At 42.8% G+C, this 16424-nt stretch overlaps 1 protein-coding gene across 11 annotated transcripts in view; it reads right to left on the bottom strand.

The window, feature by feature from the left end:
* FLT3LG (fms related receptor tyrosine kinase 3 ligand) overlaps positions 1 to 16424 on the bottom strand; it is a 601019-nt gene that overhangs the window by 397470 nt on the left and 187125 nt on the right. For 5 of the 11 annotated variants that reach the window (XR_013263162.1, XR_013263163.1, XM_077457012.1 and 2 more), the window contains exon 1: positions 4880 to 5721. The exons of 4 other annotated variants lie outside the window; for them this stretch is intronic. Coding sequence is in view for 5 of the 7 variants with exons in the window: in XM_077457012.1 (XP_077313138.1) it covers positions 4880 to 5194 (315 nt within the window). In the remaining 2 variants the exon portion in view is untranslated. Of the gene's footprint in view, positions 1 to 4879; positions 5723 to 16424 lie in introns of those variants that run through there. 2 more of the 11 variants (XM_077457014.1, XM_077457011.1) reach the window with 2 other exon arrangements.

Genomic DNA, 16424 nt, shown 5'->3' with positions numbered 1-16424 from the left:
GCAGTCAGTAACCCAGACTGCAATGTTTATCCTCATGACACAGGAAGAAACCCTCATGGTTAACACAGGATAGAATTAGGAATAGATTTGCAAAACTTAACATCATTAAGTCACAGATACCAGATGGCTTGCACCCGAGGGTCCTTAAGGAACTCCGTCAAGAAATTGCCAGACCATTATTTTTAAGTCTACTGACTGGTATGGTACCAGAAGATTGGAGAAAAGCAAATGCAGCCCCAGTATTTAACCTCCCTGTCGGTATTCCCGAGTCTGGCTTGGGGTGGAATTTCAGAACCAAAAGCGGTAACCCTGAGGCAGACTCGGGATCGCATCACAGGATCCAGGAAGAGCTTACTTACCTTGTCCCCTAGATCCTGCGATGTCCTCCCCGCAGTGTGAGTGGCTCATCCTCTGCTCAGCTCAGCTGAGCTCTGTTCCCTGCGAGAGTTGCAATGCACGGGGAGGGGGAACGGCACCAAATTCAAAAAGTGAAACACACACTATACACACAGTACACTGTTACAGATTACATTCCTGTATGTAATTATTTCACCTCACTTTTGTCCCTTGTGGTTAGGGATTGTCTTGCGGTTCGCGGCGAATTTTGCGTGTTCGCGATTCGCCAAACTGGCAGACTTCTGGCACTGTTCACGCGGCGAACATATGCGTTTACATTGTGTAAAGAACTTTGACCCATGATGAGGAGTGATAAACCCCTGGACTACTGGGTGGGCAGGCTTGACCTCTGGCCAGAGCTTGCCCAATTTGCAATGGAACTGTTGGCTTGCCCCTTGTCCAGTGTCCTGTCTGAAAGGACGTTCAGCGCAGCAGGGGGGGATCGTGAACGATAAGCACACTCGCCTAGCTCACAACAGTGTTGATTACCTCACATTTATAAAAATGAATGAGGCATGTATCAAGGGGGAATTCAATACATGTGACCAGTAGACCATGTATATGCATAACTCTATAAACTATTTATTTAATCGAGCACACTGAACTTTTTTCTACCTTTGTCTCACTTCCTTGTACAAAAAAGCACACCGTACTATATGCTTGTACCCTCCTGTTTGAAGAGGTTGAGCGGTGTCATATTTTTGGGTCCCGCAGTGAGTTGCTGGTATCAGTGCTGCTGTCAGTGCTCTCTATCTCGGTGCTGATGTGGTCTCACTGCTCTCTATCATGGCGCTGGTGTCAGTGCTCTCTATCTCGCGGCTGGTGTCGGTGCTCTCTATCTCGGTGCTGGTGCTCTCTACCTCTGTGCTATCTCTGTGCTGGTGCTCTCTATCTCGGTACTGGTGCGCTCTATCTCGGTGCTGGTGTCAGTGCTCTCTATCTCGGTGCTGGTGTCAGTGCTCTCTATCTCGGTGCTGGTGTCAGTGCTCTCTATCTCGGTGCTGGTGTCGGTGCTCTCTATCTCGGTGCTGGTGTCGGTGCTTTCTATCTCGGTGCTGGTGTCGGTGCTTTCTATCTCGGTGCTGGTGTCGGTGCTTTCTATCTCGGTGCTCTCTATCTCTGTGCTGGTGTCGGTGCTCTCTATCTCGGTGCTGGTGTCGGTGCTCTCTATCTCGGTGCTGATGTCGGTGCTTTCCATCTCGGTGCTGATGTCGGTGCTCTCTATCACAGTGCTGGTGTCGGTGCTCTCTATCACGGTGCTGGTGTTGGTTCTCTCTATCACAGTGCTAGTGTCGGTGCTCTCTATCACAATGCTGGTGTCGGTGCTCTCAATCACGGTAATGGTGTCAGTGCTCTCTCTCTATCCCGGTGCTGGTGTGGTCTCAGTGCTCTCTATCATGGTGCTGGTGTCAGTGCTCTCTATCTCGCTGCTGGTGTCAGTGCTCTCTCTCTATCTTGGAGCTGGTGTGGTGTTAGTGCTCTCTATCGCGGTACTGGTGTCAGTGCTCTCTATCTCTGTGCTGGTGTCGGTGCTCTCTATCACAGTGCTGGAGTCAGTGCTCTCTATCACAGTGCTGGTGTCAGTGCTCAGTCTCTATCGTGGTGCTGGTTTCAGACAGTGAGGGAGATAGCAGGGGAGAAGCCAATCAGCAGGCAGTGCCAGCACCATGGCTGAGGATTAGCACAGGACTGGCACCTCCGGACCACCGCAGTGGAGCCCTGCATAGGTGGGGGGTAAGGGCCGGGCAGAGGGGGGGGCTCAAGCACAGGTTGGCACACTGGGACACTGGCACAGGACTGCGCTGCCCTGACTGTGGCACTGATCATCTCCTGCACCCCCTTCATAGCCTGCCATGACCTTGCCTCTCCTCCATGGCCTCCTCCTGAATTGTCAAAATTTCACAGATAAAAAAAGAATGCTTGTTGTTGTCGATCCCAGATTCACTTAATACTTTTGTTAGGTCAGTGTCCATATTGTGGGACTATGTGTGCACAGCTAGTAAGTATTTTGTGGCTGAAAATATGACCTGGAGATTTTTAAGATTCGCCTGCCATTAAAGCCAATGGGGTCCGCCGCAAACTTTTGGCCGCGTTCGAGAAAACATCCCGTTAGAAGTTCTTCCATCACTACTTGTGGTTTCTCCAGTGCCCTGCATGCAGTTTTATAATATACAAACTGTTCTTTCTGCCTGGAAACTAGAGATGTCTATAGCAACCAAAACCGTCCCTTTCCTTCAAAAGTGGTTTTAGACCAGCTAGAAAACAGCAATAATAAATTAGAATCACTCGCAGAATTGAGCGATAGTGATTTGTGGGGAGATCCATCATCAAACCCTGAAAAGTAATGACAGCGACAATTCTGCAACTGAGCAAATTTCAGTGTTTTTGATTTGATTACATTATTGAATACTTTTTATTATTATTATATTATTATTTGGTATAATTATTTATAGTTATTTATTATATTATAATTTATGATTTTGTTTTTCAAACTTTATCATACCTGGGATGTCTACTAGACTCTGGTTTGGACAGATTTAAGTGAGTTATTCCTAAGAATTACAGGCCTACCATATAAAACGCCACAAGGTCTGTCAGCATGGACCAAGGGGTGAGTACATGGATTGAAAAAATGGCTACAATCCTATTTAATTTATTCATAAATGATCTGGAGGATGGCATAATCAGCTCAATTTCAGTATTTGTGGACAATACTAAGCTAAGCAAGGCAATAACGTCTCTGCAGGATGTGGAAACCTTGCAAGAAGATCTGAGCAAATTAATGGGGTGGGCAAGTACCTGGCTAACGAGGTTCAGTGTAGAAAAATGTAAAATAATGCATATGGGTAGCAAAAAAAATTTATGCAATCTACTCACTAGGGGGTGAACCTCTGGGGAAAATCTAGGATGGAAAAGGACCTGGGGGTCCTAGCAGATGACAGGCTCTGCAATGGCATGCAATGCCAGTCTGATGCAAGCAAAGCCAACAGAACTTTAGCATGCATTAAAAAGAGGATTAACTCCAGAGATAAAAGTGGTCCGACCACACCTGGAGTATGCCATCCAGTTCTGGGCGCCAGTCCTCAGGAAGAATGTGCTGGAACTGGAGAGAGTCCAGAGAAGGGCAACAAAGCTAATCAAGGGACTGGAGGATCTCAGCTATGGGGAAAGGCTGCAAGCTCTGAACTTATGAGGCTGAAGGCCACCCTCACTTAAAACCACCTCTAATCCCCAGATACCAACCATAAAATAATACAAAAACACTTAAATTGGAAAATAATGGCCACAGCAACTTTATTGGTTTACATAATACCATAAAATTATTTTATTTCAAATAATAGATTATATCATCACTTGATACAAACAAAAACCACATTAACTGCCCAGTTCTTAGAACTCGAGCAGCAAGGCATCAACAATGTACCATTTACCCAAAAGTCCCCCCTAGAGATCCAGGGTGACCCAACCACATAAAGAGTGCCAGCGACTAGGGAGGGGAGGGAGGGAGCTCCTGTGCTGCTGCTTTGGTCCAGGGGAAAGGGGAATAAGCCCCAGAGCAGTGGTGCTTAAATAACCTCTCCTCAGATATCCAGAATATTCCAAGGATTCCTATTGGATCCCTGAATCCCACAGCTAAACCTCTTAAAAGGGACAGTCACCTTTTTTAACCAAATTGAATAAACATTCTCTATTTAATATTGTAAATAAAAATAAAAGGTGCGTGGCCATCGTCTCAAGTCGGTGGGCCCCTAGTTGCGCGCCCCCCCCCCCTTTCCATTCTCTCTGGAGATGAGAAGCTTGAGAGGGTATATGTTTTCAATGTACAAATACTGTACTGGTGACCCCACAATAGGAATAAAACTCTTCTATGAAAGGAAATTTAAAAAGATACGCGGCCATTCACTAAAATTAGAATAGAATCTGTTTAACTTTAAACTGCGTAGAGCAGGAGTCTCAAACTCAAATTACCTGAGGGCCACATGACAAGTTTTCATATCCCATGGGGACCGCATGCAAACTTTCAAACTTCAAAAACAATAAATTATATACAGTTGTAGTTACTGCTTGCTACCAGTCACTGCCAGATGTTTGCCAATGTTTTCTCTGTGTCATATGAGCCAAGTTTGCTTTAATTGAGTTAGCAGTTGAGACCCTGACAACAGCCTGAAGGTGGACATCAGTTAGCCTAGACCTAGTTCTAAATTTATTAAAGCTCATAGTGGAGAATAATTTTTCAAACAGGTATGTACTTCCAAATAAGCACATGACACATTTAAACAATTTGGACACCTCTGCAAAAGTAGCTGGTAACTCTCTCAAAAACTGAGCTATTATTTCTGCGTTTCCCTGTGCATCTCTGAACTTGGCTTTGAAGTCAGTGCTACATTGCAGATCTATAAGTTCTATTTGCAACACATTTGGAGCACTGTTCACATCAAAGCAAAATGGGTCTGCAAACGTCTGAAAACCCCTGATCAAATACCTGTTGAAGGTTCTCCAAGGCAGCAACATAGTTATCGATAGATACAAAGCACAGAAAGATCTTCACTTTCTTCTTCAAATACAAGACTTGATTGTTGGAATATGGCTGAGGTTTTTGTTGGGTGAACTCTGTTTTCCATAATTGCAGCTTTAAGGTGAATGCATTCACATTGTCAAAAGCCACAGTGACAAATTGGTTTGGGCCCTGCAGATTCAGATTCAGTTTGTTCAGCACCTGTGTCATATCAACCAAAAATGCCAAGTTCTTGATCCACTTGGGATCATCAAGTTCAGGAACATCCAGTCTGCCATCCATCAGAAATGAATTGATCTCCTACCTTAGCTCAAAAAAACCTCTTTAAAACATTGTCTCTGCTCAACCAGTGTACCTCTGTAAAGTACAGGACATCACCACCATGCTCCAATTTCCTCCAAAAAAGCATGAAATTGCCGGGGCTGTAAGCCTCTTGACCTGATGTAATTAATACATTTCACCACAACTGGCATAACATTGTCAACTTTCAAGCATTTGCTGCAAAGTGCCTGTTGATGAATAATGCAGTGTAAAGCAATAGCAGGATCTGCAGTCTCTTCTTTCAGTTTTCTTTGTATCAGCGCCACTAGGCCATTTCTTTTCCCAGTCATTGATGGAGCACCATCTGTGGTTAGTCCAACCAATTTATCCCAAGGCAGGGCAGCACAATCAATTAAATCTCAGAGATGCTGCCTGTAGTCTGTTCATGTATTGCAATTAAACTGAGCAACTCTTCAGTCACTTCAAACTGGTCATTAGTTCCTCTGACAAATACAGCAAGCTGAGCAGTGTCATTTATGTCAGTGTTTTCATCAAGAGCCAGCGAATAGAAACAGAACTTTGCACCTTTATTGCACAATTGATCATATATGTTATCTGACAGCTCATTGATCCTCTCTGCCACCGTATTTGCTGATAGGCTGATGTTTCTGAACAGACTTGCCTTCTCAGGACAAAGGATATCGGCAACCTTAACCATGCAATCTTTAAGAAACTGCCCTTCAGTAAATGGCTTTCCAGCTTTTGCAACTTGCTCACACACCACATAGCTAGCCTCAACTGCTGCATCGCATTCCCTTTTTGCATGCTTAAAGAGATTTTGCTGCATGGACAGTGCTTTTTAAATTTTGGCCAGTTTGTCTCTCCTTTTCTTTTCCCTTGTACTTTGCATGTGTTCAGCATGTTTAGTATTATAATGCCACTTAAGGTTATAATCTTTCAGAACAGCAACCTTTTCATTGCAGATCACGCAAGTAGCCATCTTATTAAACTCCACAAAAAATAATCACTTGTCCACCTCTCTTGAAATTTCCTCTGCTCAGCAACAACCTTTTTTTTTTATTTAACGGACATGGTTATGGCGTATTTCAAGGTCAGAGAAGACTGTCCACTTCCAGATGTAATTTGCACTTTGTGCAATACAAGCTAAGGATATAATTAAAGCGGGAGTCTGCCGGGAGTGCGCCTTTTTTTTTTTTTTAAAGCCAGCAGCTACAAATACTGCAGCTGCTGACTTTTAAAATAGTGACACTTACCTGTCCAGCGCGCCCGCGATGTCGCAGGCAGTGGGGGACTTTCGGAAAGGGGCGTAATCTACGCCCCTTTCCGCAGAGAGCGATCCAGGAAGTGGGTGCAGATACCTGTACTGTACAGGTACCTGCACCCCCTCCCCCCTGAAAGGTGCCAATTGTGGCGCCGGAGGGGGGGGAGGACTCCAATGAGCGGAAGGTCCACTTTAGGGTGGACCTCCGCTTTAAAATGAAAACATATGTCAGTAATCACTGTGGCGTTGATTTACTAAAGGCATATCAAGTTTGCACTACACTTGAAAGTTCACTGAATGTGCATTTGGAAGTGCAGTCGCTGTAGATCTAAGGGGAAGACCTGAAACGAGGGGAAGCTCTGCTGATTTTATCATCCAATTGATGTGAGTGTGCCATGTACAGGGATAGGGGCAATTGTAGACACTCACTCAGGTTGAACTGGATGGACTGGTGTCTTTATTCAACCTTACTAACTATGTAACTATGTGTAAGCTAAAATGCTGTTTTTTATTTTCCTTGCATGTCCCCCTCAGATCTACAGCGACTGCACTTGTAGTGCAAAGTGGATTTGCATTTGGTAAAAAAAAGAAAAAAAAACAGTGGGGGTTATTTACGAAAGACAAATTCATTTTGCACTACAAGTGCAAATTACAAGTGCAAAGTGCTCTTGAAATTGCACTGAAAGTGCACTTGGAAATGCAGTCGTTGTAGATCCGAGGGGGACATGCAAGAAAAAAAAAAACAGCATTTTAGCTTGCACATGATTGGATGAGAAAATCAGCAGAGCTTCCCCTCATTTCAGATTTACCCCTCAAATTTACACTTTGCACTTGTAGTTTGCACTTGTAGTGCAAAGTGGATTTACCTTTCGTAATAAACCCCCAATGTGTGTATATTCATGTATTGAGCTTACAGTTCCCCTTCTAAGAACTATTAACCCCCAGTACTGGTGTCAGTGGACACATTACTAAACCTAGCACTGATGTCAGCAGACGCATTATTAACCACTTGATTACTAGGCACTTAAACCCCCCTCCTGCCCAGACCAATTTTCAGCTTTCAGCGCTGACAAACTTTGAATGACAATTGCGAGGTCATACAACCCTGTACCCAAATTACATTTTTATCATTTTTTTTCCCACAAATAGAGATTTCTTTTGGTGGTATTTAATTACAGCTGGGAGTTTTATTTTTTGCTAAACAAACAAAAAAAGATGCAAAATTAAAAAAAATCATAAATCATGTTTAATAATTTGTTATAGAATTTTGCAAACAGGTAATTTTTCTCCTTCATTGATATGCGCTGATGAGGCAGCACTGGTGGGAACTGATTGGCTGCACTGATAGGCACTGATAGGCACAGTTAAGGTGGCACTGATAGGCACAGATAAGGCAGTACTGATGGGCACAGATAAGGCGGCACTGATGGGCAAAGATAGGCACAGATAAGATGGCACTGATGGGTGGCACGGATGGGTGGCACTGTTGGGCACTGATAGGTACCACTGATAGATGGGACTGATGGGCACTGATAGGTGGCACTGATGGGCGGCACTGATGGGCACTGGTAGATGACACTGATGGGCACTGATATGTGGCACTGAGGTGCAGCACTGTTGATGCAGATTGTGGGCACTGATAGGTGGCACTGTGGGCACTGATGGGTGGCACTATGGACACTGATCAGTGGCACTGATAGGCGGCACTGCTGCCTATTCTTAGGTGGCACTGGCAGGGGCAGGTGGGCACTGATGAGCTGGCGCCAGCTCGCCGTGATCGGGACTGATGTCCCTCTCACGGTCACTGGTGATCGGCTTTTTTTTCTCCTTGCGCTGTCAGCGTGAGGAGGAAAAATAGCCAATTACCGTCTCTGTTGTCATCACATGATCAGCTGTCATTGGCTGACAGCTGATCACGTGGTAAGGGGTCGGGATCGATCCCTTACTCCGATCTGTGATCCAGCAAGTCTCATAGACTCGCTGATCACAGAGCACGCCGCGCGTGCACCGGACATTGTCAATAGATGTCATCCCGGCAAAGCAGGTCCGCGCTGTAGCCGTCATTTCTATTGGTTAAACTGAGCACTCATGTCAGCAAATACATTATTAAACCCAGAACTGGTGTCAGGAAACGCATTATTAAACCCAGCTGGTGTCAGCCTCCCAGACTGAGGTGCCAGCAGGACCCTGGAGCCGGGGATCTGGACGATCATCACCATGCCTAGGTGGGTGGGCTGATGAGCGGATCCTTCCTCCGCTTTGTTCTCTCTCTGGGCTGCAACAGCATGCAGCAGAGAGGACACAGAATATGAAGACAAACAGCTCTTCGGTGCCTGGGTGCAGTTCAAACCCATCCAGGATCGGCCCTGCCTGAAGGCCAATTGTAACCAGTCCGCTGGCCGGTACTTTGGGACCACTGGCGTAGAGGGTTCTTTACTGTAAGCCCTTGTACACACGGTCGGACATTCCGATGGAAAATGGCTGATCGGACCGTGTTGTCGGATAATCTGACTGTGTGTGGGCTCCATCGGACTGTTTCCATCTGAATATCCGACGGACAAGGTTTTAGAGCTGGGCTATAAAACTTTCCGACAACATGATCCGATCGGACTTTGTCCGATTGTGTGTAGAAAATTCCGATCGGACAAAGTGCCATGCATGCTCAGATCAAATTCCTAGACCAAAGCTATTGGCTACTAGCCTAAACGTAGTCCCATCGTAACGAAATAACGTTGTCACGTTACGTACGATCGGATTTTCCGACAACTTTGTCCAACCGTGTGTATGCAACACAAGTTTTGGACAAAATACGTCGGACAAAATCCAACGTATTTTGTTGTCGGAATGTCCGACCATGTGTACAAGGGCTTACAGTGGTAAGGAAGTGAAATTCTCTTCCACAAGCGGTGGTTTCAGCAGGGAGCATAGATCATTTAAAAAAGTATTACGCACCTGAACGACCATAATATACAGGGATATACAATGTAATACTGACATAAAAACACACAAACAGGTTGGACTCGATGGACTTTTTCAACCTCACCAACTATAACAAGCTGATGCCCAAAATTGACCTGCATATTCCAGATAAATAGTCATATGGCAATTGTATATTTTTTAGGAAGTTGTTGAACAACCACATTCTATTCCTTATTCCCACATCTCTAAAGTTTTTGTTCATGCATTCGTTAAGCATGCTATAATTATGATTCCACACAAACATTATAATCCCTGATATACAGTATAAGGTAAAGGGTAACTTCAGTTTCGTGGGGAAAAAAAATAGCAATTAAAGAAAAAATAATATTAGCGTGTACAATTGCGATACAAGTCATATTGTAATTGAATGTGCTTAAAAAAATGTAAACGTTTAAATGTTTAATCTGCAGCCGCAGTAATTTTCTATACATGCAATTCAATATGGCTACATGGAGTTGTTCTGTACACAGAATGCGTACTGACCACTCCACAGAAACATAATTTCCTGCTTGTGTGATTGGCTCATCAATTTTCCCAGAAGTCTGTGCTAAGATACATGTCAGATTTCAGGCACCCCCTTCAACAAAAAAAAAATATTTTTGGTGAGATATTTCCAATAGGAACATGTCTAAAGGGATGCGAGCCCAGCAGCTTTCCTCATTAGCGCCCTGCAGCTGCCACAGCTGACCGATAATTATGAAACCACTCCCATTATAACCACTTGGAACAGAGTCACATACAAACACACAGGGATTTCTTCAGAATAACCAAAGGTAGGAATCTGAAACAAAGGTCGTTATGATCCTTGCAATGTACACAGATCACACAGAGGGGAATGTTTTTTTCTCAACAAAAGTGGAGTTACGCTTTAAGATAAAATCAACACTATTTTAAAATTTCCTATACATGCACCTACCTATATTTCGAATATTTTATATATATATATATATATATATATATATATATATATATATATATATATATATATGTGTGTGTGTGTGGTATTGTTTTAAACACGGGAAAAATGCACTATTTTACAGGCATACTAAGGACATCCCCCAGGCACGTTATTTAAAGAAATATTTAATTAAGTGTTCTTGCATAGCAAAACCACTTACTGTTATCTCACATATATATTACTATCATTATAGCCAAATTTACCACCCTAACTGCTCCCACAGCTTTTACACTGCATAGACAGTAATATACTGAAACGTGCGGATTGTTTCAGATTGGTGTGCTATTACTTTGTGGAACGTTTCGCCGAATGGTTCACAAAATATTGTTTCTGCAGCGAAATTTGTCCCATAGGAATGAATGGTGAAATGTTTAAAACGAGAGTGGGAGGCGACAAAAGCTGACAACCCCATGATAAGCCAAAACATTATGACTCCCCCATGATCAGCCAAAACATTATGACCCCCCATAATCAGCCAAAACATTATGTCCACCGCATGATCAGAAAAAACATTATGACCGCCCATTATCAGCCAAAACATTATGACCCCCCATTATCGGCCAAAACATTATGTCCACCCTATGATCAGCCAAAACATTATGTCCACCCCATGATCAGTCAAAACATTATGACCACCCCATAAAAAATTATAATTTTGGAACAAAAAAAATTTGAAAAAAAAAAAAATGTATGAATTTTTAAAAAAAATAAAAATAAAAAATCATTTAAAATAAATAATAATTTCTGAAAAAAAATCATTTTTGAAAAATCATTTTTGGTTTTGAAAAATAAAAAAAAATCATTTAAAATAAATAATAATTTCTGGAAAAAAAAATTATGAAATTTAAAAAAAAAAAATATTTTTTGAAACAGAAAAATGTTCAGCTCTTTCAGCTAACTTTTTTAATACTATTTATACTATTTAAAATATTAAGCTTTTTAACACTTTTCACAGTTACTCCAGCCACTCCAACCACACAACAGTTACTCAAGCCATTCGACCCAGTTACTCCGCCCACTCCAGTAGGTGGAGGCAAGAACACTTCACACAATTTCCCCAGAAATTGTAGACTTTTCTAGTTTTTACTGTTCCACTTTAAGCATGATTAAAATCACTGCACCTGAAAATTATGCCGTTTTAAAAACTTTTTTTGCATTGATACATGTCCCCTTTGGGCAGGACCCGGGTCCCCATACACTTTTTATAGCAATAGCTTGCATATAAGCCTTTAAAATTAGCACTTTTTTTTAATGTTAGTGTCGCATAGACTTTAACGGTGTTCTGCAGCTTTCAAATTTGCCGCGAACACCGCATACTGTTCGGCAAACAGGCGAATACCCGATGTCTACACTCTAGTACCCCCACCCCACCCTACCTCTTAGATAGGCTTGAGAAAGGATTAGTCTCTCCAAAAAATGTTGCCTAAGTTACGATATCCAGAAAGTTGTTATCTAGCTACGAGGATAGTGACAGTTCCAGCAATAAATGGGTTCCCATATACACCATTTAAATCTACTTAATATGGAACTAAAGTCTCAAGCAAAAGTTCTGCTTTAATGCTCCCCTACTTTGAAATAATTAGCAATTTTTTCAAGCAAAATCAAGGGATTTTTTTCTTTTCATTTATTTTTAAAATATTTTAAATTTATTTCAGCCTAAGCCACAATGACATGTACTCGACTCTGCAAGCTCCTGGGATGCTTACATCACATCTCCCAGAAGGCTGCAGGGTCTATAGGCAGAGGGGCCGGGGGGCACTCCAGAGGATAGAGGGCAGGTCCAAAGCATCATTGTTGCTGGCTGCCTACACCCATTGGATTCACTGTGCTGTAGAGTATGTGTTTTGAAAAACACTACATTTCTACGGGCAAAAGGATAAAAGCATGGGGGTGGGGTTTAGTACCTCTTTAAAGAATATTTAAATCCAAGAACAAAATGTTCTTTTATTTGCTCATTTGTAGCTTACCAGTCCTTAGTGGCTTCAAACATTTTCATCTTTCAGGCTAAGAACATTTTTTTAGCCCAGAATACATCTGTTGATCTTGCCAAAAGATCAGTGACTTCCTATGAATTGAACTGAAATCACAATGTTCTCTTCCTTCCAAGCTAACTTCTGTAAACTACAAATTTCATCTTGGCCTTGATGCCACTGGTATATTTCGTTCCACTTTCTGTTCCAGTAACAACTTCCTAATGGGACACCAAAAGCAAATAATAAAATGACAGGAGTTCTGATAATGGAGTATTTCTCAGGAACAAAATCAAATTAATCGTGGCATTGTTTGTTTGTTTTGGCGCCTACAGGGGTTTCCAATCGTTCTAAACAAAAGTGCAGTTTACTGTGTCTCAGACTTCAGGAAGACTGGAATATGGCCAGTGAGAGTAGAAAATGCGCTAGCATCAGTGGGAATAGACAATATCTCAGATTTAAAAATGCTCTGTGGTCAGAACGAGGAGGGCTGTTGCCTCATCACTGGTATTAGTTGGAGGAATAATGCCCCATCATTGGTATCAATCTAAGGAATAGTGGACTATTGTTGGTATCAGTGGGAGGAATAGTATCTTATATCAGTGTGAGTAATAGTGCCTCGTATTGATGGGAGTAATAGTGGCTCATATCATTGGTAGAAAAAGTTCCCCAAAGACCAGATAAAGGCAAGCAAAGGGCTGCATATGGCCAACAAGCCACAGTTTGGAGGCCACTGAGCTACCATAATGATGTGGATAATAAAAAATAGCCACTAATGATGACTTATACTCTGCACTGAGCACTTCCAAAATAATCTGAGAAATGACTGAAGCTGGACTTATATAAATATAGCCCATTGGGGTCAATTCACTAAAGATTACCACATTGGATAACATGTTGGATAAAAACATGTGGTAAGCTTGCTCCGTTAAGGCCAGGTGGCTTAGTCGCATTTAGGCTAAATGCGACTAAGCCACCTGGCCTTAATGGAGCAATCTCATTTAGGCCATTCTTGGAGGGATTCTCCTCAGGAGGGTCTGAGTGGGAATCTTTAGAATGATGAAATCTGTGTCCTCTGGAGGGTCTGAGTGGGAATTATAATTAAAAGTGAAATCTCTATTCAGAGATGTCCAGTATATGTATTTAATGATTTGTGATTATTTTCTGTTTTTTTTTTATTGTAAATTGTTATATTTGATGTTTCATTTTTTATTACTGTATATGCATTTGGACTTTGGACTTAAACATTACATTGTAATGTGGTGTTGCAATATTTGCTGTGATTTTTCTTTGTTTATAATGACAAATGGTTGATCGGTTTCATTCAGATGCTTAAGAAAGGGCTTGGGTACAGCCCTAGAAGCGTGCCCTGCCTCCCTCACTATTGGCCAGTATGTTTTTACATGGTTTCCATGTGAACGACATGCCTCACCTGTGCCGCGGGACGTTGACACTGGGCGGCACCACTAGTCTCCCTCTTTGAGGGGATGTGCGGGGGGTGGCGCCACGCGCCGCTGTACTCAGGGGGCACTCCCCCAGTCACATCCTACTCCTCCCATTGCTGGTCGCAAGCCTATCAGAGGGCTAGCTTAAATAATTACACAGCCTTTTAAAACAGATGTCCTCTGATTGCCTTTGGACTGCAGTATACCACAGATTGACATGCTAGCTGGATTTAGCTTGGTAAGCCTAGTACTGAACATCAGTAATTATGGTATGCTAGGCAGAACTATATATATATAACTTAAACATATCTAAATATCATTAAAAAAATACTGGACACATACAGTATATGTATGGGGAGTTTAATGACCACGGCCTTTTATTATAGTTATATAAAATATTTAATATATATTCCATTTTACTTTAATATCATAAATGATAATAAAACATTAATTACAACAACAATTACCACGGCTTAGCTATTAAAGCTCAAGCCAATTAAATAACTAAAACAGTCCCCTTTCAAACAAAAGGACAAAAACCTCATAACATAAGACACGACATGGGATGGGAGGGTGGGATGTGATCTTCTCTTCTTGGTCCGGTAAACTGCATCTTATGACACATTTTTTCTCTCTTTTATAGGTGTACAACTCGTGGCATGGCCATTGAGATTGGACCAATCATAAGTAAGTATATTTTAACAGCTCAAAAAAAAAGTTAAACATTCAAAAAATGCAATTTTATTTAAATGAGTCTGCCAGCATCCCATATATCAGTGGCGGCCCGCCCATAGGGGGCGCCCGGGCGCCGCCCCCCCTCTCCCTAGGTGTAAAAAAAAAAAAAAGTAAAAAAAAAAAGTTAAAAAAAAACCAAAAAAAAAAAAACGGGCCCTTTAAGACATTTAAAAAAAAAAAAAAAAAATGTCATTTAACAATTTAACATAGTGTACTGTGGCGCTGGTCACAGTGCACTATGAGAAGCGCCACGTCGATGCAATCACAAGATTGCATCCATGGCGCTTCATTTGCGGGTTAAAAACCCGCCTTGCGGCGCACTGCAGAACGCCGACTAGCTTCCGCACTGCAGAAGACCGGGCCACCGCCTCTAAAAGAGCTATAAGAAGGCGCGGTGGCCCGGCAGAAGAACCGAAGAGGGGGACAAGACCCCCGAAGTCGGGAGAAGAGGCCGGCGGCGAGGAAGAAAGCCGGACTCCTCCGCTAGCAAAAGAGCTACAAGAAGATAGCGGAGGAGTCCGGCGAGAAGACCCCCGAAGACGGAAGACCCCCGGAGCTGTGCAATAAAATATTTTAACCCTGTGTTGTGTTTTTTTTTTGTACTTTTTTTCACAGGTGAATGGGTAGGGGTACATTGTACCCCATACTCATTCACATAGGGTGGGGGGCCAGTATCCGGGGCCCCCTTATTAAAGGGGGCTCCCGGTTTCCGATAAGCCCCCCGCCCGCAGACTCCGACAACCAACGGCCAGGGTTGTCGGGAAGAGGCCCTTGTCCTCATCAACATGGGGACAAGGTGCTTTGGGGTGGTGGGGCACCCCCCCATGTTGAGGGCACGCGGCCTGGTACGGCTCAGGAGGGGGGGGCGCCCGCTCGTCCCCACCCCCTTTCCTGGCCGGCCGGGTAGCGTGCTCGGATAAGGGTCTGGTGTGGATCTGGGGGGGACCCCCACGCTGTTTTTTCGGCGTAGGGGGTTCCCCTTGGAATCAATACCAGACCTAAGGGCCTGGTATGCTCTCGGAGGGGGAACCCACGTCAAATTTTTTTTCAGATTACATAAGGGACATGTTTTATGAGAAGTGGGAGGGGCCAAAATGATGGGCGGGGTCATGATGGGCGGGGTCTGGCGCCCCCCCATCCAAAAACTTCACCAGCCGCCACTGCCATATATGGTGGGATGCTTGTCCCTCCCACCATTTATATGGTATGCTAGGCAGAACTATATATATATAACTTAAACATATCTAAATATCATTAAAAAATACTGGACACATATATGGATGTGGAATTTAATGGCTGTGGCCTTTTATTTATAGGTATATAAAATATTTAATATATATTCCATTTTACTTTAACATCATAAATGATAATAACACATCAATAACAACAACAATTACCACGACTTAGCTATTAAAGCTCAAGCCAATTAAATAACTAAAACAGTCCCATACGCCGAGCTTATTAAAAATAAGCACGGCACCCCAACTGGCCCACGCCCAACTCCACACTAGATTGAATATTCCAATTAAGGATGTCCAGAGCAATATCAGACAAATGAATGCAATCAGGGCGGTAAAATCCAAGTACATCGCCCTCCAGTTCCACATGTCGATATGAGATACCATTAAGAACAGGCATAAACTTTGCAATTGCTCGATTAACATTCTTTCTCATCTTTTCAAAATGTTTCCATGAAGGGGAAAGCCATTTTAAACGAGGCACGATCTCCGAAAAAAACTAAATGCAATTAGGCATTATATCGTGAAAGCATAAAAAATCGGATTCGATATCAGCAATTAAATCCAAGGTTTTTCGAAGACCGAGGTCATTCCCTGCCAAATAGAATACGGTAATATCAGGAACTGGCCATTTTGAGTGCAAC

The sequence above is a fragment of the Lithobates pipiens genome, unplaced genomic scaffold, assembly GCF_037356315.1.
Source record: "Lithobates pipiens isolate NorthernLeopardFrog02 unplaced genomic scaffold, aLitPip1_a1.2 Scaffold_27, whole genome shotgun sequence".
NCBI classification, from domain to species: domain Eukaryota; kingdom Metazoa; phylum Chordata; class Amphibia; order Anura; family Ranidae; genus Lithobates; species Lithobates pipiens.
The sequence above is the reverse complement of the archived record's forward strand: the minus strand, read 5'-3'. Positions and strand labels throughout refer to the sequence as shown.